Below are 24,973 nucleotides of genomic sequence, written 5' to 3' on the forward strand. Positions count from 1 at the left end.
GCGCTAAACAGAATAGGAATCAAGCAGCACGCCATGCAGCTGGAAACGCAACCTCGAACTCGTCTTCCCGAAACATAAAAAGCAGTGACACTTACCCAATATACACTGTTCTCGATAATATCTACCGTCTTCAAGGTCACCTTAGAATACCATAATCTAGAAATGGCATCACCTTCTACACCCCTCAACCCAGACATAATCCAACACATCCCCTACGACCCCGCAGACATAGAAGTCGTCTCTACACGCCCCCAGAAACGCATCGAGATTGTCGAAGCAGACCCAACCTGGCCCCTCAAATTCGCAGAACTTGAAGCACTCATTAAGGCCGCGTTCTCCAAGTTCAACTCAAGTGACAATCTCCTCTACATCCAGCACGTAGGAAGCACAAGCGTGCCCAACCTCCCCGCAAAGGCAGTAATCGACATTGATATCGTCGTATCCGACCCCGAAGCCGAGCAAACTTACGTCCCCGCGCTCGAAAATGCGGGGTTCCAGTTCTTACACCGCGAGCCGAAGTGGCACCAGCATCGCTTTTTTGGACTCGAACAACCGCATTATGCTAATTTGCATGTTTTCGGGCCTGGGAGTCCGGAGGCCATACGTCATAGGCTATTCAGGGATTGGTTGAGAAACCCGAACAATCAAACGGATAGGGACTTGTATGCGGATGCGAAACGGAGGGCGGCGGGAGAGGCGAGGGAACGTGAGGAGACCGTTCAGGGGTATACTGATCGGAAGGAGCCGGTTATTAGGGACATTTTGAAGAAGATTTATCGGGAGCATGGGCTGTTGAAGGATCTCGGAAAGAGCGTATAGGACTGCTTTCACGGATCTAAAGCTCGCGGCTTCCCTATTACCGCAAAGGCGCAAACCGGCTCACCGTTTCAGGCATGGATCTTATGCTTTTGTCGCACTGTAGCGCCTTGATTCTCGCCCAGACGTCACATCAAAAACAAGGGCTCACAGGCTGAAGTATCAGTGCAACCAGTTCTCGCTCATCGAGCATGCAAGGAATCCAAATGCGAATTGGTGACGATATTTCGTAGCTAGGCATAAACGCCAAGTGACAGCTATTGATTGCTAGTATATCTACCGTTATTCATTGGGTCGTGCGCTCTCGTTTCCAAGAAAGCAGTGGATCTAGTTTGGGCGCAGCGAGTGTTTCGTTTCGCTGGCGCAAGGACGAAGAATGCGGGGAGCTGCAGCCTTGGGTTGAACTTAATAAGAACCTCAAGGAAGGTTTGCTTTGTACATCGTAGTTTATGGGGATAATTTTGCCGAGTTGAGCACATCGGATATCCTAGGATTGGATCATGTGAGGGGGAATAGCCATGCGAGGGGAAGCGCTTCGTTGTCCCTCCAATCCGTCATCCAATGTCCGAAATAAATCAGCCTTGTATGATGAAAGAACAATATGGCGTAATAGATTGGCTCACTCTCAACGAAGATGGCGTTGAGTCGTCCTGTTTCGAGGTGTGAGATGCCATGACAAAGAAGAACTCACGTTGGACCAATGAACAAGAAGTGGGATGGAGGCATCTGCAGTCGATATTAATATAGACTAGGTGGTATAGTTAGTGTGTTAGACGAATTATGGCAGTATGTCCGCGACCATTTCATTTCAGCGTCGAAGTCGGAGCTCCTGGCCATGTGCTCCGACCCAGATCGTGGAATTGGAAAGCCAAATGGTGAGATGCATACCAAGACTCTAGGACAATATGATCTTCCTTGGCAAATGGTCCCTTGTTTACCGCTTGTCGCCACGACTCATACCCGAGAGCTTTTCCACGGGGAAGCGACCCCCTGTCAGCTGTGACGTCGAAGTGCCGACTAGAGGACCTTCGGAGGCCCTGCCGAGTCGGATTGACGCGGTAGTCGGAGATTCTGGAAGATCTGGACCCAGCCAGATTGAAGGTCTTCCCATGTGCGCTGGAGTAGACGCAAAGACGCTGATCATGCATTCCGGGGAAGGTCAAGGAGACGAATCCGAAGCCGGAACCTTGCAGACGCTGGCAGACAGCCACTCACTGCCTCCGCACGGTCACGGGTCCCCGCTCAGCTCTCTGGCGGCGGGAATGTAGTAACTGTTAGGTAAGGAATTCGCCTCTGCGTATTTCCGGTACATAACTGTATTCATGGAAGGAGTAGACAAACTTGCTATTTCTGTCGCATACAGATTATGAGTGGGATAGAGGTAGAGATCAGTATATAAGATGATCCTACTTATAAAAATACCCCCAGACAGCAATTACCACCGAGGAAAAGCTGGGCAAGAGTTCCGGTAGGGCAAAGTTTCAGTACAGGGGTGTATGCGGAATACGCCAAGGCAGGTGCTCTGACAGCTTCAAGTCACGGGGGCTGCGGAGGCGGTTTTTCATTATGTCATAGAATGCAAGTGACGATCCGCCAGCATCAACACTCTAAGGCTTCACACCTGGCATTCCTGAGTTGGCGGTCATCATCTGACAAGTTATTGCTGGGAGAACTACTGTCCAAAGTGGCGTTCAGCCCAATTAGTTGTTTCAAGAGTTCAACTGTTCAATTAAAATAGAAGAAAAAGCAAAGACTGGGGTAGGACCGGGTCAAATCACCGTTGTGATGGGCGGCGCTAGTTCAGATGCTTGAACCTGCAGCGATGAACTACGCAAGATCGCTCGGGGTTTGACAGAAGTATACCACTCGTTGAGCATGGAGTGTGAGCATGATTATTACTCGATGTCGAGTCCTCTGCTTAGTGCCGACTGCCGTTGAGTCAGAGTAAACAGAGTAACAGAGAGTGCCACCCAGTCGAAATTCTTTCGCCGCATGCATTCGTCCTTCTTTCCTCCGGCTTTCGCCTCCATAAAGCCCTTTTCTCTCGTTCATCCTGCACCCTTTGACAACAAGCTCTGGCTTATTGCTCTTTATAATTTCATGGGTTATTAACCGTCAGAACCTGCTGATCCAAGCGAAACCCGACTGTTCCACTCCGGCATTTCCTTTACTTGATAGAAATCGCACCACCACCAGTCCGACCACCACTTCCATTTCCGTTACTCGTCCTCTCTTCCACTCTTCGCTCTTTTCCCTCCCTCGCGTCCGCTCCCCCCCGCCGTCATCCTCTTTTTTTTTCTTTCTTCACAGCTCACACACTTGTTTGTCCCCCCTCGGCTACTCGGATCCATCCCTTCCTTCCAATAGCGCATCCACTTGGCCTTTGAGCTTTGTCACCTTGTTCCAGCCAAGGGAATTCTGTGACTAACAACTTTGCTGGACTCCTCACGCCTGGCTCTTCTTGGCCCCTCCCATCCACTGCAACCTGCTTCAAAAACCTTCGGTGGGAATCTGGGGAAAGAAAAGCTTTCCCAAACCCCTGTGCTAGGAGCCACATTTTTCATTTGCATTACCTGTGACTTGCCTGTTTGAGAGAGAGGGTGGGCTTTCCGCTTAGTAGTATATAGAGCCCACGGCTCCAGCGCCTCTCCACCATGTCGGCCGCTACAACCTCTCCGTCTGTGCCTGTCCACAAATCTTCTTTTTCGTCGGCCGCTCCGAGGAACGCTTCTCCCGCTGGCATTTCTCGTCCTCCCTCCCGCAACTCCTCATGCTCCTCACCTAACCCTTCCAAAGCCAGCAGCCGTCGCGAGTCGTTCGGTTCTATCAAAGAAGACGTTGACGGTACGAATTCCCCTCCGCCTTGACCTACTTTGGACGCGCTTCGACAATGTCAGGTGTAGGTCACTATCCACTGCCAAAACTTTAACTCTGACATCGGTTCACAGGAATTGCGCAATCATTCGTCGACACTCACCTCGACCACTCTCACAAGGAACGCCCCAAACCGGAAGTCTTCGAGATGCAGCAGGCGCCAGAGTTTTGCTGCCCATGCGGAGGCTTTCTAGGATGGAAATCAATTCGCCTGGGCGGAAAGAGCCTTAGCAGAAGCTACAGCGACCTCCGGTCTCTTGGAAACATGAGTGCTCGCGGATGGGCTTGGGAAGAGACACCAACTATCTCGACTCCGGTACCGGAGGCAAAGGAAAAGATACCAGAGCCGGGAACATCTTTGCTTGAGAAAGTGCCACCAGAGATTCTCGACCAGATCATTTCGCACCTCGCATTGGACGTGCCCCCGAATGGCTACACACCGCGCAACGTGGACTTGGTCGCGTGTCTCCTTACCTCGAGGACCTTACACGCGGCAACGCTTAGTGTGTTGTACAGGAACATGACCTTCCCACACTCCATCATCTTCTCCAAGGCTCTCAATCACATGTCGCAGTATCCGGCGTTGGGAACTCTTGTGCGCCGTCTCGACTTTTCGCACTTTACCTCTGTCGGCCTTGGTCGTACCAAGCAGATGAACTCTGAGATCCAAAACTTGACATCCAAGACGCTTCTGCAGTTTCTCGAGCTTCTGCCGAACCTTAAGGAATGCCTGCTTCAGGAACACTTGGAAGGGGACATTAGCGCGGAGGTTATTTCGAAGATTTTCACTGGACTTCCCAACCTGACTGCGCTTGACTTTTGTGGTAGCTCTTCGTCCGCCTTTTCGACCGTCTTCCAGGAAGCCCTGAACTACGGACCTGGCCTTCCTTTGACTTTGCCGAACCTCCGACGAGTTTCGTTCCACGAATGCAGCAGCATTCCATCTTCCTCATTCGAAACTCTTTTCCCACGACTGACCAACTTGACGCACCTTGATGTTACCAACACTCAGGTTAGCGAGGACGCGTTGTTTGCAATCCCCGAAACTGCCAGGATCACTCATTTGGGTATTTCTCGGTGCATTCGACTTAGTGGACCACGAGTGGTGGAGTTTTTGACGACACACCCGGCCGTATGTGATTCTTTGGTGTACCTCAACGTCATGACCGATGCGTCTCGATACCGCCTGTTTGAAGAAGAAGATGTGCACAGACTGCTCCCGAAGCTTCCGTCCACTCTTCGTTCTCTGAACCTCGGAGGTGCCAGGGTTACCTCCGCTCATACCGATGCTTTGATTCCTCTGACCAAGCATCTTGCGGAGCTTGGTCTGAGCTCGGCGGATTTGTCCGCGCAGGATCTCAGCCGTTTCTTCGCGCCTCCGAAGCCCGCTGAACCCGCTGAACAATCGGAGGATGAAACCGCGTCCGTCAAAGAGCCGGAGCCCTGGGTACCTCCTTCGCTCTGCTACCTTGACCTCAATAAAGTGCCGCGGCTATCTGTTGGCATAGTTTTCAACACCAACACCTGCTTGCTCCTCACCAAACAAAGCTACCCTCTCCAAGTCATCGAATTTAACGACAAGCTTATCGCTCCTCTTCGCGAGAGGCCCAAGAACACCAAGACTTCTCCCGACTGGACAGTTCGTGAGCTTGGCCGCCGCGGATGGTACGTTCGTGACCCTGCCTCAATGCCCGAGACTCCGCTTGACGACGGTTCCCGTTGGTGGAAGATGGGCGCAAGATGGTGGGGTATGAGGAAGATCCCTGTTGCCATTGGCGATGTTGGAGGCCTCTATGGACACTACATGTTCAAGAGGTGAGAGATGTCCACAAAGACATTGATTCTTTTCGCGTTCTACTTGCGCTATACCCTTTTTACTGCATGTTCTACTATCTCCCATCATGTTTGTTCAGGTTTGGGTGGTTTCTATGATATTCACGATTTCCGAAGCACAAAAGTGAGCGGCTCTCTTTTCAGTTTATGATTGAGCGTGGGCTTTGTTTTGGCTGCATAGCGGAAGTGACATCTGTTCGGCGTACGGATACTGTTTATTATTGTGTTTATGATGAGTTGATACGATCATGATCTGTTAGAGTAGCATTCGATTCATTTTAGTTAATTATAATGCTAGCAAAAACATCCCACTGTTGTCTTCTGGTAAAAAAATCAGAATGATTTGAGGTATACTCCAGAGCTCGACCAATCCCGTCATAGCTCAAAGTCTGGCTCAGTCACGTGCCCCTTACATTAACAGCCTCAGTCCAATAAAGCTCCCAAACTTCCCTTACGACATCCTCACCATCCACCAGGCGCACCCTCAATCTCGAAGGCGTTCGACCTTCCCAACCCACCTTCCAGCACCTCCACTGGGGCTTTCTCTCTCCCGATGGGTGGATCGCTCTCCGCCGCCCAGGACAGAGGAAGCTGTCGAGATCGACCACGACCACGATGGCACCTCCGAGCGGGTCGGCAGCATACAAGAAGAAAGATGGCACCCTGACAGTCTCGCCGGATAGCCAGTCTGTCTCATGGATTCCGGCCGCGGGCGGGGCATCTGGTGCGCTTACCATTTCTGTGGCGAACGTCACCAGTAAGTTGTTTTTCTTTTCTCTAGCTCCGCGTTTGGGAAATGAAGCTGGAAAAGCGATACTGACGGGCCATTTGCAGACTTACAACAGACACCAGCGAGCAGCCCGAAAGTCATGCTTAAGATCTTCGTCCAACCGCCGAACAATCCCTCCGCTGCGCCGGAGCAGTACATTTTTTCGTTCACCGCTGGCGCCACGGCGCGGGCTGAAGCGGATGCTATAAAGGATGCTCTGAGTGCCGCGATTCAAGCGGCAAAGTCCGCGCAGGCGACGCCTGTCCCGGCGGCCGCTGGTGAAGGGACACCAGGAGCTGGGGGAGCAGGCAGCATGTCCGCGGCGATGGCGATGGCCAGCGCGGTCTCGTCAGCAGGATCAGGAAAACACTGGTGGGATGACGACAAGCGGTTAAGAACAGATGTTGAACTGCAGCAATCACTGCTCAAGGCGGACGCAGGACTACAAAAGATGTTCATGGAGTCATTACATACGAAACCAGAGACGTTGTCGGCGGGCCAGTTCATGTCACAATTTTGGTCTACGCGGTTGCATTTACTACGGGCGCATGCTATTGAGCGGTCGCAAACAAGGGGGTCGTATAATGTGCTTTCGACGCTTAAGCCCCGGACGGAGGATAATGTTACGAAGCTGAATATTAGCAAGGAGCAGATCCAGTTGATATTTGGGCAGCATCCGCTTGTGAAAAGGGTGTATGATGAGAATGTGCCGAAGCTGAGCGAGTCGCAGTTCTGGTCACGGTTTTTCCAGAGTCGACTGTTTAAGAAACTGCGCGGTGAACGCATTACAGATGCGGATGCTACGGATGCTGTACTGGATAAGTATCTCAAGGCCGATGAGTCTGGGAACCTACCGCGCGAAGCACATGTGCCGCATTTTCTTGACCTGGAAGGAAATGAGGACAATCACAGTCAGCGCCGAGGAAACCGGCCAGATCTCGATATGAGACCATCGGCTGTAGAGAAGGTGCCAATTATTCGAACACTGAACAATCTCAGTGAGAAGATCATGGCGAATGTCGCGCCCGCAGATCGAGCGCCGTCAGCGCCAGTAGGCGTTATAGACGACGGAACATACGACGAACTGCAACTACGAGACCTCCGCGGCGACGAAGAGCAAGCCCGCGTGAAACTAAACATACGAGACCAAAACCGGTTCTTCTCAGCCGCGAAAACCGCAGAAGACGAACGAAATCGATTATTCGAACAACAAGATCCAGAACAAATACTACAGAACCTGCGCAGCGCCATTGAGCGGAACTTCAAAGACGACGGTTCCGCACCGCTTGGCAAACTCGTGGACCCAGAAGAAGAAGACGACGAAGACGAGGACTCCAACAACAGTTCTCGCTTTAACAGACATCTAGCATCCACACAAATACTGGATGTAATCAAAGAGCGTCGCGCGCAGGCCCAAACCTCCTCAACCTCAGATACATACGGCCTGTCACAATCCCTCTACGACAGACTAACCCTAACCCACGCAACAACGACTGAATTCCTACACCAATTCTGGCAGGCCTTCCTATCAGGAAATCCCGAGCGTGCCGCGGAAGTATCATCTCTCGTGGAATCTCTCAACCGCGCCATGGAGCGCATCAATGCCGTTGCCAAAGACGCGGAAGCAGAACGGCAGGTAGAGGTTGATAAAGTGAAGCGGCATGCGCGCGAGGTGCTTCAGGCGACGGGGAAGAAGCTGAGGATTAATTTGGATAGTATACAGGGTGGAGAAGCATCAGTGAATCGGCTTTTGGGACCGACGATTCGCGCGTTGGATACGGCGCTGAATAAGTATAAGGAGGCTTACGCCGAGGAAATGAAGAGTCTAGAGGCTGGAAAGCTTGAGTGAATATTGAATATTAAGTCTCATACTGGGATATTAAATACAAAAGAAATATCAGTTCAATGAAATATTCAGTAAATGTTCCGCGCGTAGTTGATATACTGTATATACCTAGTGAAGCGACCGGCATACCGAGGCATCTTTAAACTCCGACCTCAACCCACCAAACACTTTCTCCGCAGTCCGCAATCCACTCCAGTCCGCAACGTGTCTACTCAACCTCCAAACAACACCTCAAAGTCACATCAATCTCTCCAACAACACACCACCACGCCAAACCGCGGAGCAAAAGGAGCACAGCTCCACACCTCAAAATGCAAACAAGCGGGCTAACAAATACACCCCTCACAAAAACCCTCCTCATCTACACAATCGCCTCCTCAATCGCCCTCTCCCTCTTCGACATCAAGCACCTGTCCTCCATCCAAATAAACCCGCACTTATTCTCCTACGGGCAATTCTGGCGGTGCGCAATATGGCAGGTTGCTGGGTTTGCGAATTCCACGGAGGCACTCTTTGCTGCGCTCTTGGTTTATCATTTACGGGTTGTTGAGCGTGCTTGGGGGGGTAGGAAGGTTGCTGTATGTTTTCCCTATCTTATTTGCCTTACTGGCTTGATTCTGGGGAGGATATATGCTAACTATTCATTTTGCTTGGGGCAGACGTTTATTCTCAGCACATTACCATATACAACGCTTCTCCCGCCGCTGCTTCTGACACTAGTCATCCGACCCCTCTCGCTCGGAAAGATAAATTACCTCCCCTCCGGTCCTACCGGGACAATCTTCGCACTGCTAGCGCAGTACCACGCCTCCATCCCATCAACATACAGATACACAATCTCAACATCTACATCCGACCCCTCCCCCTCGCTCTCCCCCTCGTCATCTTCCTCACCCTCCACCCCCTCCCAACCCGACGCTCAAACAAACAGCTCCAGCTTGAAAAAGAGCCTATCCCTCCCCCTAACCTCAAAATCAACAACCTACCTCATAGCCATCCAACTCGCCCTCTCCCAAGTCCCCTACATGCTCCTCCCCGCTATAACAGGTTGGATCGTTGGTCTGGCGTGGCGCGCGGAATTACTCCCCTTCGCTGCGGGCACGGGGAGCGGTTCTTGGAGGGTGCCGGGGTGGGTTGTTGGTGAGGAGGGGGGGAGTTTGTTTGCTGTGGGTGCGAGTGCGGGTGCTGCGAGGGGAGAGGAAGGGTATGAGGGGTTGAGGAGGAGGTTGGAGAGGGAGGGGGGTGTTGCGGGCGTGGCTACTGGGGCTGCTACGGGGGGCGAGAGTTCGGGGCCTAGTCGGTTGAGAGGGATGAGAGTGGATTAAGCATTTTTGTCTAATTCCATGTCTTTCATATAGAGAGAGGTGCATTTGGAATAAAACAACGGATCTTTGTTTTTCGACTTCCAAGTTGATAACATACCCATCGTTGACGACGCTAATATATTCGTAACCGTATAGCTAAATCAAGCAATCCCATACCCGTCTAGTAGTCAAAAGTACTGAACCCAAAAGAAAAAGAGGACCAGTAAACCAGTTTACCTCCCATTCCGACCCCTCCGCATATTCTCCTTACACTCGTTACAATACCATTTAACTGCAATCATTAGCCAACTATCATCAGAAGAGAGAGACAGGGAAGAGACATGCCATTACGCCCAGGCGGCTTCGTCAACCCCACACAACTCAAATGGAACCACTCCCTCGGACAAGCATCATTATCGCAAGCAACCATCTCCCCGAAACTGATTTCATTGCAGTAGCAGTACCGTGGCTCGCCCTCCTCATCCTCATCATCACCCTCATGCAAAGATTCCTCTGGATCTGAAACAACAGGAGGTGGAGGAGGAGGCGGTACAACGGGCGCCGTACTCCCGTTCTTCTTGTGCGAGCGCTTGGGCGCGGGCTCTGTATTGCGCGTTGGCCGCGTGCGCTGCTGGACGATTGGTTCTGCGGACGCGAGGACGGGAGTGGCTGTCTTGGATGTGCGGCCTTTGCCGCCGCCGGTGCTTGTTGTGGTTGTTGGGATGGGCGCGGGGGTCTCCGTTGGTTCGATGGATTCGGTGGGGTTTGTGTCGGGGTCTTCGCGGGTGTTGGGAAGTGCGAATTTGGAATCGAGGGCGTTGGGCTCCGGTAGGACCATTGGGAGGATGGGGCCGTCTATTGTTAAGGGGGTTTCCTTTGATGGGGCTTTGGGTTCGGTTGTTTTGCCTGCTGAGTTAGTAGGGCTCAAATAGCTTGAAGTGGATGGCATACCAGAGCTAGGAACGCGGTTGGAAGCAGAGGACGATGGTCTTTGTCGAGCGTTTGCCTGCGCTGCACCCTGTTGGGTGCGAGAGGATTGAGGTCGCGATGAGCCAGGTCCAGGACTCGCGCCGCTGCGAGGAATAGTCGCAGCCGCAGCGGTTCCAATAAGCGGAGAAGGAGTGATGACCGGCGAGTCCGCGCCAGGGGCGGCGTTGTTCCTGTCAGAATTAGCTATATTATCTTCGGAAGGTTTTCATGATGCATACCGTTTCCGAGAAGCATTAGGATTGGGCGCCCGTGAGCGCTTCTTGGTTGCATCAAGAGGATCTTTCTGCCCTGTCCGCGAGGTCGCGCCGCTAGCAGAGCGCTCCATAGCAGCACCACCCTCCACAGCAGGCCGCTCGACCTTGCGACGCTTCGCCTGGCCTGACGAGGCATTGGAGCCAGGCTGGCCGTGAGCTAAAGCGCCGTGGTCTGCAACACGACTCTTGCTGCTCTGACCCTTGCGAGATCCAGCAGCTCGAGCATCGTCCATGTCAGAGTCCACATGCGCCCGACGTTGTCTGCGAGCGAGCACTGCCTCACGTCTAGCTTCGCTCCGCGAATGAGCTTCCGCCTCATTAATGGCATGCACAATATCTTTATTAGACGCAACCTCTCGGCGAGGACGCTCGTGTGTGGTAGTTTTCGGAGCATTTCGGTTCGAATAGGCCCAGTGATTAAGACTGCCCAAGCGAGCCTCGTCACTGATTTCACCTGCAATGTATGGGAATACCGTATCCAGTCGCATAAGCTGACGATCAAGTTCATCGTTCGCATTAGAAATCACATGGTTCTTCTCATCCGCCGTCATCATCAGGTCAGAGAGGGTATGGCGGACTCGATCAAAAAGGACGCGGCGGTTCTTGCTTTCAGGCGATTCGGGAGGTTGAACAGCATCCTATGAAGAGCCAGATATTAGTGCCCATGAATCGCATATTGGAAGTTGAATGTAGCGGAACTAACCTGCGGCAAAAGATCCTCCCTAACAACCCCCCCAACAACCGGCGCCGGATTCGCCGGGCAAGTCGTAACAGCAGACTCAGACGAGGCCTTTAACAGCTGTAACAAATTATCCTCAAGCGCCCAAGCCTTCGCATCAACCTCCTTGAGCAGCGAATTGTGCCGGCGAAACTCTCTCGGGAGAGCGGTGATGGCGTCCGTGAAATGCGTGAGCGCTGGGTAGAATCCATGCGGTACAGGGCTGGACGCAGAATCCAGCATCGACGAGTGTCCATATGCAAATGACGACCGGCCCAGCGTCTTGGATTGCCGCGAGGGGTTCGTCCTCGTCTGGCGCGCGGACTGGCGGGCGCTGTGACCCTGAGCGCTGACGGATGTCGGAGCGACGAGGGACATTTTGGTAGTGGCGTAGCCAGCGGCGAGGAATTTAAAGAGGGGATAAGGGGCTTGCTGTGGTCATGGACTGTGAAGAGGATGACAGTATGTATACAGCAGGACGAGGGAACGAGCTGAGACGAGGATGGAAACAAAAGCAGAAACGGAGGATGCGAGTGCGGAGAAAGGACTGATTGGCGATTGCGGACTCAGGCAGAAACTGTACCGCCTTATTATGCAGGCACTTATATTGCCCTTTGCAGACTTACTCCAATGATGTCATGGTCGCGTTTCGCGTTTTCTCGCAAAAGAACTATACCAGATACAATAGGAATGATTTGGGACAGGTTAATCTACACGATGCAAAGGTGTCTTCACAAGGAACACTAGGCTTAACGAAAGTCTACGCTGGGGAAATCTTGACTCGCAATTTGTCTTCTTGCTATTGTAGGTACTAAGGTGGTATCATGTGCATCATAATCATATACTAGGAATAAACCCAATACAAATGGTCTCAATCTCAATCCGAGATTACTTATATTTACTTCCCCTCAGCTCGCTCAACTAGCCTCTCTTCGAGCCCCATAGGCTCCCATATCTCCTTCGCCTTCTTATTCTGGACCCAGACGACATCCCCTTGGATGAATGCAACCACACCACCTTTACCCGTAGCACTCGCTGTAATACGGAACAAGGGCTGGCCGTTTTGCGGGTGTGCTTCGCGCAATGGGAGCATGATGAGGCCTTCTTCTGCGCACCAGGATTCGAGGATATCTTTGAAGGCGACCTCCTCGACGACTTTTGGTTTGCGGGGTGGTTCTGCGGGTGGTAGTTTTTGTGATGGTTGTGGTGGCTGTGCGGAGGTGGTCTTGGCTGTTGAGGTTGAGGCTGAGGCTGAAGGTTGAGGGAGTTCTGAGGCAGCGCGGTCACCGAGTTGCGCAGCGAGGTCCATTGTGCGGAGAGCCTTGTTCCATTCTTCATCGACGATAGCAAGGTCGTTGATTTCGGACGGGAACTGAGACCGCCACCAGGTGAACCACTCGGCGACTTCTTCGTAGTTGGGGTCGTTTGTAAGCCAGATGTAGAGGATGCTGTGGAATTTAGGGAAGAACTCGGCGACGAAGAGGAGACCCAAGATATTGGGTTGAAACCAGTCGTTCCATTTGAGTATGTTTTCAAAGGGGGTAAGGTCTTGGTCTTGAGGGTTGACGTCAAAGTCGTTGCGGAGATGGGCGGCGAGACGCGGGAGGAGGTGGTTGCGGAGGCAGGTGTCGAAATCGGAGGAGAGAGCGTCGCGCCAGATATCGAACCCGCGTGCTGGGCCGGCGTTGAGGTCCCATGTGTCGAGGAGGGTGCGGAATTTGCGTTTGGCGTCGGAGAGGAGGCCTGTGGCTTGCTGGGGGTTGGTGTGTCGTTCGTCGAGATGCTGAAGCCACGTGAAGAGCCACCAGGGAACGCGGGAGTTTTGTTGAGATTGAGAGGAATGAGAGCGTTTGGGTTTCCAGGACTTGAGGCCGTTTGTGAGTTTGGGGACCACAAGCTGGTCAAGTACATTGGCGTAGACGAAGGACGGGAGGATCTCTTTCCATGCAACAATCAGCGTGGTAGCTGGCGACGGGTCAAAGACATCCCAGTCGTTGAGTAAAGCGGACCGGACACGGGGAAGCCAGAGCGTATAGATCATTGTTTCGTAAGGAGAGGTTGATTGGCGCTGCGAGGTTTGTCCATCGCTGGGCTTGCGAGATAAAAGCGGTTGTAGACGTCGTAGGTTGGAAACAAGGAATGTTGGATCTCGGAGTGGTTCCCAATCTTCAATGGCTTCTCTGAAAAGTGGATGGATGGCGGCAACTGCTGCCTCCGAGAGTCTATATTCATCGATCTCCGAGCGATACTGAAGTTCCAGCGTCTCTAACTGATCCGTCACATGGTCGAGCTTCGCCTGCGAGCTGCCACTCTTCTCCTCGGGTATGACCTCAAGAGTTCCGAAAGCAGCAACCAAAGCTGACAGCTGGTCGATCTTGCGCTGGTTCGTGTCTAGCTGGTCGACAATCTGAGCCTCGTCCTGTTCGATGTAGTGCTTCCTTTCTGTCAGACCCTTCCATTCATCGGCGAAAGCTTCGAGGTCCTGCCGAGCACGACGCGCGATCTTGTATGCTTCACTTTGCTCGGTATTGACGAACTCGACTTGTTGCATCAAACCGGCGGTAGAAGTCAAGACTCTTTGTTCCTTGCCTGTCGCGTCAATCAAGGACTTGAGCACGTTTGGCACCTCAAGGCCAGCCATGTCTTGTTCAATCTCTCGAGCGGTACGGAACTGAGGCTTCTTCTTCGCCGCGGGTCGGCCTTCCCCATCAGCGCGCTGCTTGTCCTTCCTCTGCTGTCTCTTTTTCCTCTTGTATTCCTCATCTGAGCTTTCCTCCACGGACTCGCCTCGCATGGTAGCGGCGCGTTTCTCTTCCGCACGCGCCTCCTTGCTCTTCTCTTTGACTGCTCCCAGACCGATACCCTGCGGGCGGGCCTGCGCTTCAATCGGATTCACGATACCCTGTCCGCTTGATCCAAGACCTTGGCCTTGAACGTGACCCATCTTTGCCAGCATGCGGGCACCGAAAGAGTTGGCGGCGATGCCACCACCGGCGGGCGACTTGTTCGCCGCATTGTTATTCCAGCCCTGGCCCATGCCTAGACCTCGCCCACGACCGCGACCCATACCCAAACCCATTCCCATGCCTGATCGTGCCGGCGGAGATTCTGATCGCGATGTGGCACGTTTGAAGCCCCGAAAGGAGGCGCGGGGTGGAGAGTCGGCGTCGTCGTCGGAACTCACGTCGGCATACTTTCGCTTACCCCCCGGAGAGTCCATGGCGAGACTCTAAGCGAGACGAAGGTAGAAAATGGCGGCGTGCAAAAGACAAAGAGTGTAGCTTATTGATCGGAGAGTCTAGAAAAGTTCGGAGGCGGTAAAACGGAGCTCCGAGGCAGCGACGGGCGCCGGCGGGTAACAAGCTCGATAAATGACGTCTTTCCTCGCACCCGTTTCTTTTCTCCTCTCCTCTTCCTCTCTCGAATCTCACTTCAATCACTTCACTAATTGACTCCTCCCTCCCCTCCTGTAAATCTATTATACCCCCTCTGTAACAATGGCTTCTCTCATCCGCACTTCGCTGCGCACTGGCCTGCGTGCCAGCTCTTCCTCCGCTACGCCCTTGACCTTCACCCGCGGCAAAGCTACCCTGCCCGACCTTTCCTGTACGTGATCGCATCTCTTAAGTAGAGCCGCAAGTATTGATCGATTCCTATCATCTAGATGACTACGGTGCTCTGGAACCCGCTGTCTCCGGCAAGATCATGGAGCTGCACCACAAGAACCACCACCAGACCTATGTCAACAGCTACAACACAGCCGTCGAGCAGCTCCAGGAGGCCCAGGCAAGCAACAACATTGCCGCCCAGATTGCCCTTAAGCCCCTGATCAACTTCCACGGTGGTGGTCACATCAACCACACTCTCTTCTGGGAGAACCTTGCCCCCAAGAACGCCGGCGGTGGTGAGCCTCCTTCGGGTGCCCTCGGCAAGGCCATCAACGAGAGCTTTGGCAGCCTCGAGAACTTCCAGAGCCAGATGAACACTGCCCTCGCTGGTATCCAGGGTAGTGGTTGGGCTTGGTTGGTGCAGGACAAGCAGACCAACGCCATCGGCATCAAGACCTACGCCGTAAGTCTTTCCACGAGCTCCTCTAGCAGGACTGTAGACTAACTGTCGGATATAGAACCAGGACCCCGTTGTCGGCCAGTTCAAGCCCCTCCTCGGTATCGACGCCTGGGAGCACGCCTACTAGTAAGTGTCTTCTACTCTCAGATAAAACGTCCACTAACCCAGGAATAGCCTGCAATACCAGAACCGCAAGGCCGAGTACTTCAAGGCCATCTGGGAGGTGATCAACTGGAAGGCTGTTGAGAAGCGCTTCGCTTAGATATAGCGCTTGTTCTTGATTTGTTGGATATAGTTTGGTCGTGTAGTTGTGCCAATGTACTGATGATACCTACACAATGCTAGATTTTCTGAACAATGTTCTTCGTAGCGAATAATTGCAGCAGCTATGAAAATGTACCTGTCATGGAGTATACCCGATAGGCCGTCATCCATGGAACTGGGTTGGCTGACATTCGGAACCGCCGGATTCGACACCGGTCGAGATCAAACGTGCCCTGCTCCAAAATTAATAAGAACTGGGAACTGCAAGTCACCAAGTTCAAGAAATTGATTCAATTCTAGCAAGCGTTGACCGTTCTTCGTGCTGTGCCGTTAATTGTCTAGACTCTGGACCCTGGGTGACCGTGCAGGCCCACGTCATCGCAACTCTCGTCTCAACTTTTTGTCCCGAAGAACCGAAAATCCTCAGCTTACATTCCTCACTGACATTCAGCCTTGCGCCCTACGCAAATGCTAAACCATGCCTGACGAAAAAACCGGCATCCGCGGCTTCTTCTCGCACGCCCTCCGCCCCAAGAAATCCCGCCAAGTTCTGCGCAAAAAGGGCTTTAGCGCATCATCGACTGACCTCTCACGAACCACCACCCTAACCAACAACGACAGCTACAGCGGCTACAACGAGAGCATCCCGCCTGTTCCAAGGTTAACGCCCCTCGCAGCCCACAACGCCAAATACCGACACCTCCACGCGCAACAAGATACACAGCTCGGCGAAGCCCGCGACCACACGGCAGTCATCCACGCAATTGGCGTGCAGACCTTCGACACAGACAGCGACGCAGATGGCTTCAACGGGCGCGATACCAGGCCGCCAGGCGAGCCTCTTATCGCCAGCTTACCAGATGATCTATGGATGATGATTGCAGCGGAATACCTTTCACCAGCGGACGGCGCACAACTAGCCCTCGCAAGCCGAACCCTCTATACAAGACTCTACCCATACCCATGGCGCAACCTCAACAAAGAAGAATATACAGACGACCGCGCAGACTTCCTCGTCTCCCAGGATAAATTCTACCCGCACCACCTCCTCTGCTTCCCCTGCGGCAAATTCCACCGGCGCATAAAAGAAGGCAACGAAACAATCCAGCCCTCAAAGGTTCTTAACCCGCTCTTCGAGTGTCCGAACGCCCGGAATAACCTCCGCCCACCACCCCGCCACCGAATTACCCACGGCCGAACCATCCCATTCACATTCGTGCAACTCGCGACGCGCCCGAAACGGTTCAAGAACCCCGTATACGGCATCCCCGACCCGCTGACTCTATCCCGCCGCTGGCGCCGCGACGGCTGGTCGCACCAGAGCAGATTCCTGGTGCATAACAACCGGCTCCTCATGCGCGTGACATCACAGACATTCGCGGAACCCGGGCTGCCGCCGTCATCGCAGCGTCTCCTCCTCTACAGTCGCGAAGACTACTGGCCATACTTCTCGGCCTGCGCGCACTGGCGCGACGGCGACCTCATGTCCGCCTGTAAATGCGCGCTCGGCCATATCCCTGTCTCGCGACGCACAGAAGGCCTACAGGGCCTCGAACACCGCGCAAAGGACATGGTTCATTCCCACGTCTACGACCCTAACGCCCTCACAACATTATGCGGACACTGCCGCCCCATGCGCCGCTGCCCCGATTGCCCCTCGGAATACCTCATCGAAGTGAAACTGACCGAAGACCGCGAGCCCGGGGTAGGCAGTAAACCAGGCCGGTTCAGACACGCGATCGTTGTAACGCGGTGGTGCGATCTTGGCGATGGGACGAGTCCGCGGCGGAGTAGGGAGTGGGCGGCTTGTAATGGGGATCCTGAGGGGGAGGGGTACGATTCTTTTAAGGTTTTGGGAAAACGGGCTATCTCGGGTATCTTTGAGAGCGCGTTTACGGATGAGACGATTCCGGGGCAGAGGATTATTAGTATGAATCCGAGGGGGAAGAGGTTGGGGGAGGAGGGGACTAGTTGGTATTGATGTGCTTTTGGGGGGACCTTTGATCTTGGATGGATGGTTATGTTCATGTTTCATTTGTCTTTCATTTGTCTGGCTCTGGCGTAGGGTTCTTGGGTGGGTGGGAAAGGCGTTTAGTTCACCTTACCTTGCGGTTCAAAATTTCGGGATTTATCTAGCGATACGATATAGAATGAAATCAATTACCTACGTACCTACAGAGGAACATATGTGGAGCTCGATGGTTAGGCCATGGCGGTATTCAACTACGTAGAAGAAACCGGTGGAGTACCTCGGATATCGCACATGGGATGTATTCATTCTTCCATGGTCACCGTCAAGACCTGTCCTTAGTATCTTACACTAGTATACACAAATCTGAAAAGAGCAAGGAGAACGCAAGTCACAACACGCAAAGAACATATAAAACGAAACGAGGGACGATAAGCCATGTCGTAACCATTAATCCGTCCGTCCAACATAACCTAAGCCAAGCAAAAGCCACAGTAGATAAGACAAGATATGAAAGGAAGTGGTCACAGAAAAGAAATGTACTCGTACTCGTACTCGTGCAGTGCGTTCATAGGGTATCGTGATGCGTTAGATCAGATCGAAAAGAGAAGTATAGTTGAGGGGGATGGATGAATAGATGCGAAGATTCGAGTCATCGGATCACAGATCATCGTAGATAGAGTAAGTTGGGGATCGAAAGTCGTAGAGAGATTGTTTAGTGGGATTACGTCCGTCTCGAGCGCCGCTCCATATATCGTGGACGCCGGCCGTGCTCATCAGCCGGCTCTTCTGAGCGAGATGGATGTCTGGTGCGGGTTGCAAAGTCCTCGACAGCTGTTGCCGTTTCGACGGTCTTGATAGTGGTTTTGATATCCGTTGTCTCCGGGCCTGAAGGTAGGGCGGTATTATCGTGTGCCGCGAGACGGGAGGAAGCGCGAACGGCAGTGCTTGCTGGCATCGCCGTTGCTGGTGATGGTGTTGGTGCGGTATCTGCTTTCGCAGAAGTAGAAGAGGCAGTTTGCAGTGGCGGAGCGGCGTCAGACTTCTTGAGCGATGAGCCCAGGTTAGCGCTAGCACCCTTCATCCAACCAAATATCCCAAGTGAGCCGCGGCGTTTGTGGTGGTCTTTACCACCATTGGAGGTTGTTGGCCTTGTAGGGGAGGTAAGAGCGTTGCTGTTGAGGTTGGCTTCTGTGAAGGATCGCGACATGCGGTCGTCCGCGTAGGATGGACTAATAAAGGATTCTCTGCTGTTGCTTGATACTGGTTGAGAAGCTTTAGCGGTCTGGTTCCTTGTCTTGCGAATGACTGGAGACGGAGCGCCATCGTCCATGTCCATAGGGTCGGACATGGGCGAAGGTTGAAGTCGGCGGGCGTTTGCAGAGCGGCTGAAGAAGGGCGGGAGGAGGCTGATTCTGCGGCGGGGTTCCGGCTCTGGCTCTGTTGTTGTAGGTCCTGCTGAATCGTCGTCCAAGGCGCGTAGGTTGAGGGTCTGAATAACGGGTAGAGTAGGCTCACGGACAGCAGAATCAATGCTGTGCCGGCGACCTAGAAAAGAGGATTGACTAGGTGCTCTTGCGCCAACGAGCCGAGAGTTGGCAGGGAGAGGTCCTGCCCGGTTTCGCGTGCTGGGACGGGCGGCTTCAATCCAGTCTTCGGCTGTAAGTGATGGCGGCGTAGACCCCAGGCTGGCTGTCTCGTCACGGGATGTTCGCCGGGATGGAGAATAATAATCTTTGTCCATTCGGGCCAGGACTCTGTCGAAATCACCAGTGAGTACCTCACGGCTCGCTGGAATCTTGCCGTAGCGCGTTTCAATGCTGTTCAATGGGTAGAATGCAGGATCCTCGTCCCTTTCGTCCAAGCTTGGCCGCGGCAGAGCGATCTTGCTCAGGTCTGTATCCATGCTCTCCCTGGGCTCACTATTCAGTGAGCTCCGCCGAGTCGTCAGCTCATCGGCAGATCGGGTTCGGGTCAGGTATCGCCTCAGGTCATGCTGGCTCTTATCAGCGACGGTGCTGGTAGACGAGCCATTTGCCCATGCCGGGTAGGCTGTAGTCATTGTGTCTGGTGTTGGGGGAAGGCGCGACCCTTCAAACACGCTATCAGGTTTGGACGTCTTGCTGGAACTGTTGAATGAGCTACTAGGGCTCGATGACTCGGGCTGCTTGAAAATGTCCGACAAATGTTGGGTCTTGATCTTGGTGATCGTCTCTTTGGAATCGTTATCTTTCCACTGGCCGACACGGACCAATTCGCGATTGGAAAAGCCCAGAGATATAGTGGACAGACTTTCTGACGGCCCGTTTGTTTCCTCTCGGATCGGGATGTCAGTTTGGTCAAAGTCTTCATCCGGCATCGGGGCTTCGCTGATGTTCAGCTCACTGCACTCGCTCAAGGCGCTTAGTCGTGGTGAGCCCTGCTCGATTGTCTCGGCGATGGAGTTCATGCTTTCGGACTTTGTCATGGCTGCCGGTGATGCCAGCTTGGGTGAGACAGTCTCTTCCAGATCGGTGTAGACACTGCGCAGAACTGCGGTGTTTTGGCTTTCTTCTAGCAAGAAGGAAGGTGCTCGCTGAAGAATCCTAGAACCTGATGAGACTCGGCGACGCTCAGCCATCCTCATACTGCGCCGGGAGGATGTTCGCTCGGGTATGTCATGGATATCAAGGGCTGACCCGTTGCGGGGTGTGGATATGCCGGGTCCATCATCATATGGAAGGTTGAAGGTAGATGTTCGAGGAGCAGGCTTGCCCGTGGTAAGTTCCTCCACTTTGCCTTCCAGTGCACATATGAGTTCCACCGCTTCCGTAACTGCCTGGTCTCGTTTATCGATCTCGTGCCGTAACTGCTCATTAGACTCTCGTAGTCTCTGGTTGTCCTCTTCAGCTGCCCTAAGTTCTTGCACTTCCTCATCTACCCCACGCAGGCGCTCAAGCTCGTCCTCCAATACTTGCATGTGTTCCAACTTCTTCTCCAAGTGGGCCAACTGTTGCGCCCGGTGGAAAATCTCCAATTTCAGGTCGAAGTTCTGCTTGCTGATTTTTGAAATATACTATGCGAGGTCAGCCAGCATTCAAATCAACCTCCATATCTGGAATACTCACCTGATCGGTCTCCCTGACCCCCATCTCCGGCGGCCGTCTGACGCTTCCCGAAGATGACATTTTACTCTGTTGTTTCTCTGAGCCCTGCTCTTCATGGGAGTGGATTTGAGATCTAGTCTGAAACTGAGGTAGTGAGCGGGATTGGGATTGACCCCGGTCAGGCGTGCGCTGAGGGCTATTTTCCAAGTCCTCTGGTCCACCTGTCCGGGATCCCCGCGTAGCGCGCTGTTCCTTCAGCAAGTCTTGTAGTAGGGCGGAGGATGGGTTCACAAAGGACGAGTTGGGCTCGGGAGTGTCTGTAAGAATAATGAACAATTAGCATCCGTCCCATTGTTTACCATTCAGGATAATGCCTTAGACTCACGAGTCCTTGATCTTTGTGGTGTTCTTGGTGTATTATCCATTGGTGTTGCATCCTTTAACCACGACATGTCTAAAGACAAAACAATCAATACAATGCCCAGTGTAAATGAAGAGAAAGAGGCCGCACCAGCACCCATGCGCGTAGGAGTCTCCATCGTAATTTTGCCCTTGACTCGGGTAAGCGCAGGAGGTCTAGGGGGTTCAGATTTGTCTGCACAAAGACACAACCAGGTTAGCCCGATCTGCTACCCAGCGGGTGAGCTTCGCACAGTAAAACAACTGACATTTTGATTTTGAACTATGTCTCAGTGACTTGCTACCACTGTGAATCGAATTCGGCGCAGCAACCGGCGCAGGATACGAACAGTGTCTTAAGGATGACGGGGAGATAGCGGCCGTTTGGCCGGAGCTACAGCTTCGCCGCTGCGGCCTTCCACCCTCCATTTTTGCTGCTGATAAGTCCATTCCTTTGGACGGCCTTCTTGTCTGACTGTGGCTTGTCTATTGGAACACGGGAAGGTGCACGATTGCGGATTGCGAATTGCGATTGAATGCAGCTGGCTGGGCGACGGGGGGGCTGTATCCACCCGCATCAAACCTCATAAGTAAGGACTTGGGGAACCAGGCAATAGGAACGCGCAAGGGCAAGGGCTCATGTCTTGACCCGAATATGGGGAGGCTATGACGCGAGGAGCAGTGTGGGAATAAACAAAGGTCTCAAATATGGGACAGCGAGCGCGTTTGTTGGACTGCTAGCAGTGCTCGGCGGGGAAGAGCTAGTAAGTAATATGGATCGATCTATGGAAGGAAGAAACGCCGGAGACAAATGCACGTAAGAAAGAGAACGCGATGAAGCCTCAATGAGCTGCGCTGAGATGTGGGGGAAGAAGAAGAAATGTGATGACGAGGGAATTCGAGAATAATTGTGAGGCGTGACGAGTCGATCGCAGGGACGGTTGGTGGGCGGCAGAGCTCAGGTCAGGGAGTACACACTGCACATCACATCCAATGCTCATACTTCAGTGCTGGTTGTTGCCATGCCACTAATGCGAGGGATGGATTGGCGAATGCGGAGTGTTGTTGTCAAGGTCGATGCTGCATTCCCCCTCTTCTGGTGATCGAAAATCAAAGAACAAGAACCATCGCAACAGCAAGAATGAGCTCAAGAATTCAGAATCCAGACTCCGGAAGAAGAGGGGGTTGATGCGCAGGTTCAGTCGTTCCAGGGGCTAACAATTGACCAACAAGAGGGCGAGCCGCTGAGACTAAAGCCAGGCACCTCCGCTTAGTGCCTTTTAGAGTGTGAAAGGATCCAGACCAGCCTCCCTGCTTTTGTGATGACCAGGATGCGAGTCCTTCTGTTGGCGCAATTCTTCCAGCGCCAGCCCAATCGGAAAAGCCATTTCCTGGCTGTTTAATATAATTGTTGCCAAATTGCCAACGGGAAGCGCAGATAAGACTGTCCAAGCAGCCACCACGGCTTTTCTAACGACCCTTGCACTCTTAATTTCCAAAGATAATGACCCCAATGTCTGAAAGATAGTGTAAAAGTTTCTGACAGTCAAGTCATTGAAGTCAAAGTTGATTGTAATAATCTGATGCATCTACATCCAAATCGAAGCAGCCCCGCACACAGCACCACGGTTCAGCTGCGGCAACGACGATTTGTCTTAATTGGAGATCTCAGATCTCACCTTGTGTAACTGACCCATGGGCCTAGTCCCAGTCCACGCCAACTATCCCGAGCCTCGTGGACTCTTGAGCTGAAAATTGGGGTACGGAGTTTCTCTGCCGCATTTGAGAGTTCGAAGAACACCATGGTCACTTACGGAGTATAAAAGCTAGTCTCAGCACTCTGCTGCCACTAGCGATTTTTGTGTGCTTTTTTGGAGTAAAGACTTGACTTGGTAAGACTTGTTCTTTGTTCCTCAGTCGATTGCTCGATGTTTGCTTCAATTCCACCCTGATTGGGTCGGTTCCAGTGCCCTGCCAGTCCGCCATGCATTGGGGCAACGCAGCATCCTTCAGTCTAGGTCAGAATTTGCGCTGTCGGCGATGACCGTCCAAACTGTTGAATGTCTCAGTCCATTTTCGGGACATCTTGCCCGGGTCAGCGCTTAGAGATGATATATCGATGAGGAATATCTTCGCCGAGTTGGCAAGCCGACCCAGCCCGTTACTTCCGTAAGACCAAACGTTCTATTATCCTATCTCTGTTCATATAATCGTTTCTCATAGTCGATCGAGCACAGCTCGACCCTAGTATTCCAGTCATTGTCTGATACTCCGTTCAGTTTTTACCTCTTCTTGGCCTCTCCAGCCCAGATGCGCGTCTGTTTCGCGCTTTCGTGGGCGACGCGGAATACTGAATCAAGGTCAGCAAGTCTGCATAGATCAATCTTGGGTCGACCTTGAGCGTACGCTGTCTCTCTGTCTCGTCAAGACCCTGCAAGAACTCCACGCCATCCCCAAGCGCACCTTTCGGGTTGTGCGCATGGTCAGCGATCTCGGCGGCTCGCTTTTTAAAGGTCTAACATCGCAGGTTAGTCAACGTACCTTACAAATGTTTTTGTGACAGGGGGAAGGGAGCGGATGTGACATACATTACTTAGAATGTCAACCATCTCTTCCTCCTCGAAGAGCTCAAGCACTCTCTCGCTCAGCCGGTAATAGTTCGGTGCGAGCGAGCGCAAGTCAACGGTTCGAGGATCAGCCTTCAAAGCATTCATCACCCGTTCCGAAAGCGCAGATGGGATGTCAAGAGTGACAAGACGGGAAGTTCCTAATCGCGCCCTTCGAAGAAGAAGTCAGACAAATTTAATCACCTTGCCAGCTCACTGACAACTGAGATGACCGGGAGGGGCGCGGGGCCATAGAAACAATTACCCAATCGAGAGCATTTCACCTAGCCATAGTGGTAGGTCTATCCGGGTGCCCGCTTTTATCTAGCCAGTTGATGTCAGCTTAGATCTTAATGTCTGGTTTTGCAGGCTTGATAAACTCACATTGTCGCCCGGGTTGCCTTCTAGGATGCCAAGGCCGGGGACGTCAAGTTCGAAAGTACATGGCAATTTCTGGGGATATCAGTAACTGGACGGTCTGAAGAGAAGGGAGATTCCCGCCGTACTTGTGCGTCCGTCAGTATTGAGTCAATGTCATAGTAAGACATTTCGGATCCTCCAAGAAACAGATGTTCGCAGTCGAGAAACTTGATGTCGCTGAAAGAGACCTCTGTGATCTCCGGCTGGCGGCGCGTCCCACCGGACGCGCTGTCACGTGCACAGATCTCAAACCAAGTCCACCAATAACATTTTATGCTTATCGTTCTCTCCAGGGCTGCGACTAAATGACTCGAGGTTTGCTTGGCCTTGAACTACATACAGCTTTTCTGAGACTCTGAGAGTTCTTGTATACTTTCTCATTGGCGTCACAATTGGGCTATCCTATGATGACCAAGGCGAAGCTGCAATCCGTCTTTTGACTCTCTGGCATCTGCTGATCGAAAGTCATCTACGAAGTATTGGACATCCAATTGTTGGCTCTTCCAAGCCAAGAAAAACGAATGTCGGACCATCTTAACAAAGACAAGGGTTCGCGGCAGTCATTGAGGAACAGCTGGCAGGGCGACTAGTCTAGGACAACGCATAATCAAGTCTCAGGCGGCCGTGCCACCCCTCGCTTTGTTGAAAGACGGCCATCAAGCATGACTGCTGCTTGCTTGTACTGCGGATTGTGCGCGCTACGCGGCTCAGGGGACAGTGTATGGACTATGGAGCACTGTGGATTGCGTTCTCATGA

At 52.7% G+C, this 24,973-nt stretch overlaps 10 protein-coding genes across 10 annotated transcripts; 6 read left to right on the forward strand and 4 right to left on the reverse strand.

Annotated features, from left to right (window-relative positions):
* Positions 1-27: 27 nt before the first annotated feature.
* BDV14DRAFT_62572 (GrpB family protein) lies at positions 28-946 on the forward strand. Its single transcript, XM_073777174.1, has one exon. It carries the CDS (start codon positions 163-165, stop codon positions 817-819), a length of 657 nt encoding a protein of 218 aa, XP_073628058.1. The 5' UTR covers positions 28-162; the 3' UTR covers positions 820-946.
* Positions 947-2,874: 1,928 nt separating this feature from the next.
* Positions 2,875-5,996, forward strand: BDV14DRAFT_173719 (Leucine Rich Repeat domain protein). Its single transcript, XM_073768778.1, has 2 exons — positions 2,875-3,660; positions 3,765-5,996. Exons 1-2 carry the CDS (start codon positions 3,471-3,473, stop codon positions 5,507-5,509), a joined length of 1,935 nt encoding a protein of 644 aa, XP_073628059.1. The 5' UTR covers positions 2,875-3,470; the 3' UTR covers positions 5,510-5,996.
* Positions 5,997-8,184, forward strand: BDV14DRAFT_173721 (TFIIH subunit TFB1 family protein). The gene is made up of 2 exons (XM_073768780.1): positions 5,997-6,280; positions 6,358-8,184. Exons 1-2 carry the CDS (start codon positions 6,139-6,141, stop codon positions 8,139-8,141), a joined length of 1,926 nt encoding a protein of 641 aa, XP_073628060.1. The 5' UTR covers positions 5,997-6,138; the 3' UTR covers positions 8,142-8,184.
* A 265-nt stretch (positions 8,185-8,449) lies between these two features.
* dscB lies at positions 8,450-9,463 on the forward strand (the record flags this gene model as incomplete). Its single annotated transcript, XM_073773496.1, has 2 exons — positions 8,450-8,716; positions 8,798-9,463. The coding sequence occupies 2 exons, from the start codon at positions 8,450-8,452 to the stop codon at positions 9,461-9,463; spliced, it is 933 nt and encodes a 310-aa protein (XP_073628061.1).
* On the reverse strand, positions 9,394-11,908 carry BDV14DRAFT_173722 (putative PHD finger domain protein (Ing1)). Its single transcript, XM_073768781.1, has 5 exons — positions 11,390-11,908; positions 10,651-11,324; positions 10,394-10,602; positions 9,788-10,348; positions 9,394-9,734 (listed from the first exon to the last, which is right to left on the reverse strand). Exons 1-5 carry the CDS (start codon positions 11,780-11,782, stop codon positions 9,676-9,678), a joined length of 1,896 nt encoding a protein of 631 aa, XP_073628062.1. The 5' UTR covers positions 11,783-11,908; the 3' UTR covers positions 9,394-9,675.
* A 277-nt stretch (positions 11,909-12,185) lies between these two features.
* Positions 12,186-14,666, reverse strand: BDV14DRAFT_173724 (putative G-patch domain protein (TFIP11)). Its single transcript, XM_073768782.1, has one exon. The coding sequence runs from the start codon at positions 14,622-14,624 to the stop codon at positions 12,303-12,305; it is 2,322 nt and encodes a 773-aa protein (XP_073628063.1). The 5' UTR covers positions 14,625-14,666; the 3' UTR covers positions 12,186-12,302.
* Positions 14,667-14,800: 134 nt separating this feature from the next.
* On the forward strand, positions 14,801-15,994 carry sod2 (superoxide dismutase sodB). The gene is made up of 4 exons (XM_073768783.1): positions 14,801-15,010; positions 15,069-15,475; positions 15,531-15,598; positions 15,647-15,994. Exons 1-4 carry the CDS (start codon positions 14,902-14,904, stop codon positions 15,732-15,734), a joined length of 672 nt encoding a protein of 223 aa, XP_073628064.1. The 5' UTR covers positions 14,801-14,901; the 3' UTR covers positions 15,735-15,994.
* Positions 15,995-15,997: 3 nt separating this feature from the next.
* BDV14DRAFT_173730 (uncharacterized protein) lies at positions 15,998-17,902 on the forward strand. Its single transcript, XM_073768784.1, has one exon. The coding sequence runs from the start codon at positions 16,215-16,217 to the stop codon at positions 17,715-17,717; it is 1,503 nt and encodes a 500-aa protein (XP_073628065.1). The 5' UTR covers positions 15,998-16,214; the 3' UTR covers positions 17,718-17,902.
* A 39-nt stretch (positions 17,903-17,941) lies between these two features.
* BDV14DRAFT_173733 (uncharacterized protein) lies at positions 17,942-22,321 on the reverse strand. Its single transcript, XM_073768785.1, has 5 exons — positions 21,460-22,321; positions 21,303-21,386; positions 21,177-21,245; positions 20,813-21,108; positions 17,942-20,760 (listed from the first exon to the last, which is right to left on the reverse strand). Exons 1-5 carry the CDS (start codon positions 21,638-21,640, stop codon positions 18,430-18,432), a joined length of 2,961 nt encoding a protein of 986 aa, XP_073628066.1. The 5' UTR covers positions 21,641-22,321; the 3' UTR covers positions 17,942-18,429.
* A 1,003-nt stretch (positions 22,322-23,324) lies between these two features.
* psf3 (DNA replication protein PSF3) lies at positions 23,325-24,787 on the reverse strand. Its single transcript, XM_073777175.1, has 6 exons — positions 24,303-24,787; positions 24,181-24,249; positions 24,062-24,120; positions 23,779-23,968; positions 23,597-23,705; positions 23,325-23,540 (listed from the first exon to the last, which is right to left on the reverse strand). Exons 1-6 carry the CDS (start codon positions 24,342-24,344, stop codon positions 23,473-23,475), a joined length of 537 nt encoding a protein of 178 aa, XP_073628067.1. The 5' UTR covers positions 24,345-24,787; the 3' UTR covers positions 23,325-23,472.
* Positions 24,788-24,973: the final 186 nt, after the last annotated feature.

The sequence above is a fragment of the Aspergillus stella-maris genome (genome assembly GCF_047715825.1).
Source record: "Aspergillus stella-maris strain CBS 113639 unplaced genomic scaffold BDV14scaffold_28, whole genome shotgun sequence".
Lineage (NCBI taxonomy): Eukaryota > Fungi > Ascomycota > Eurotiomycetes > Eurotiales > Aspergillaceae > Aspergillus > Aspergillus stella-maris.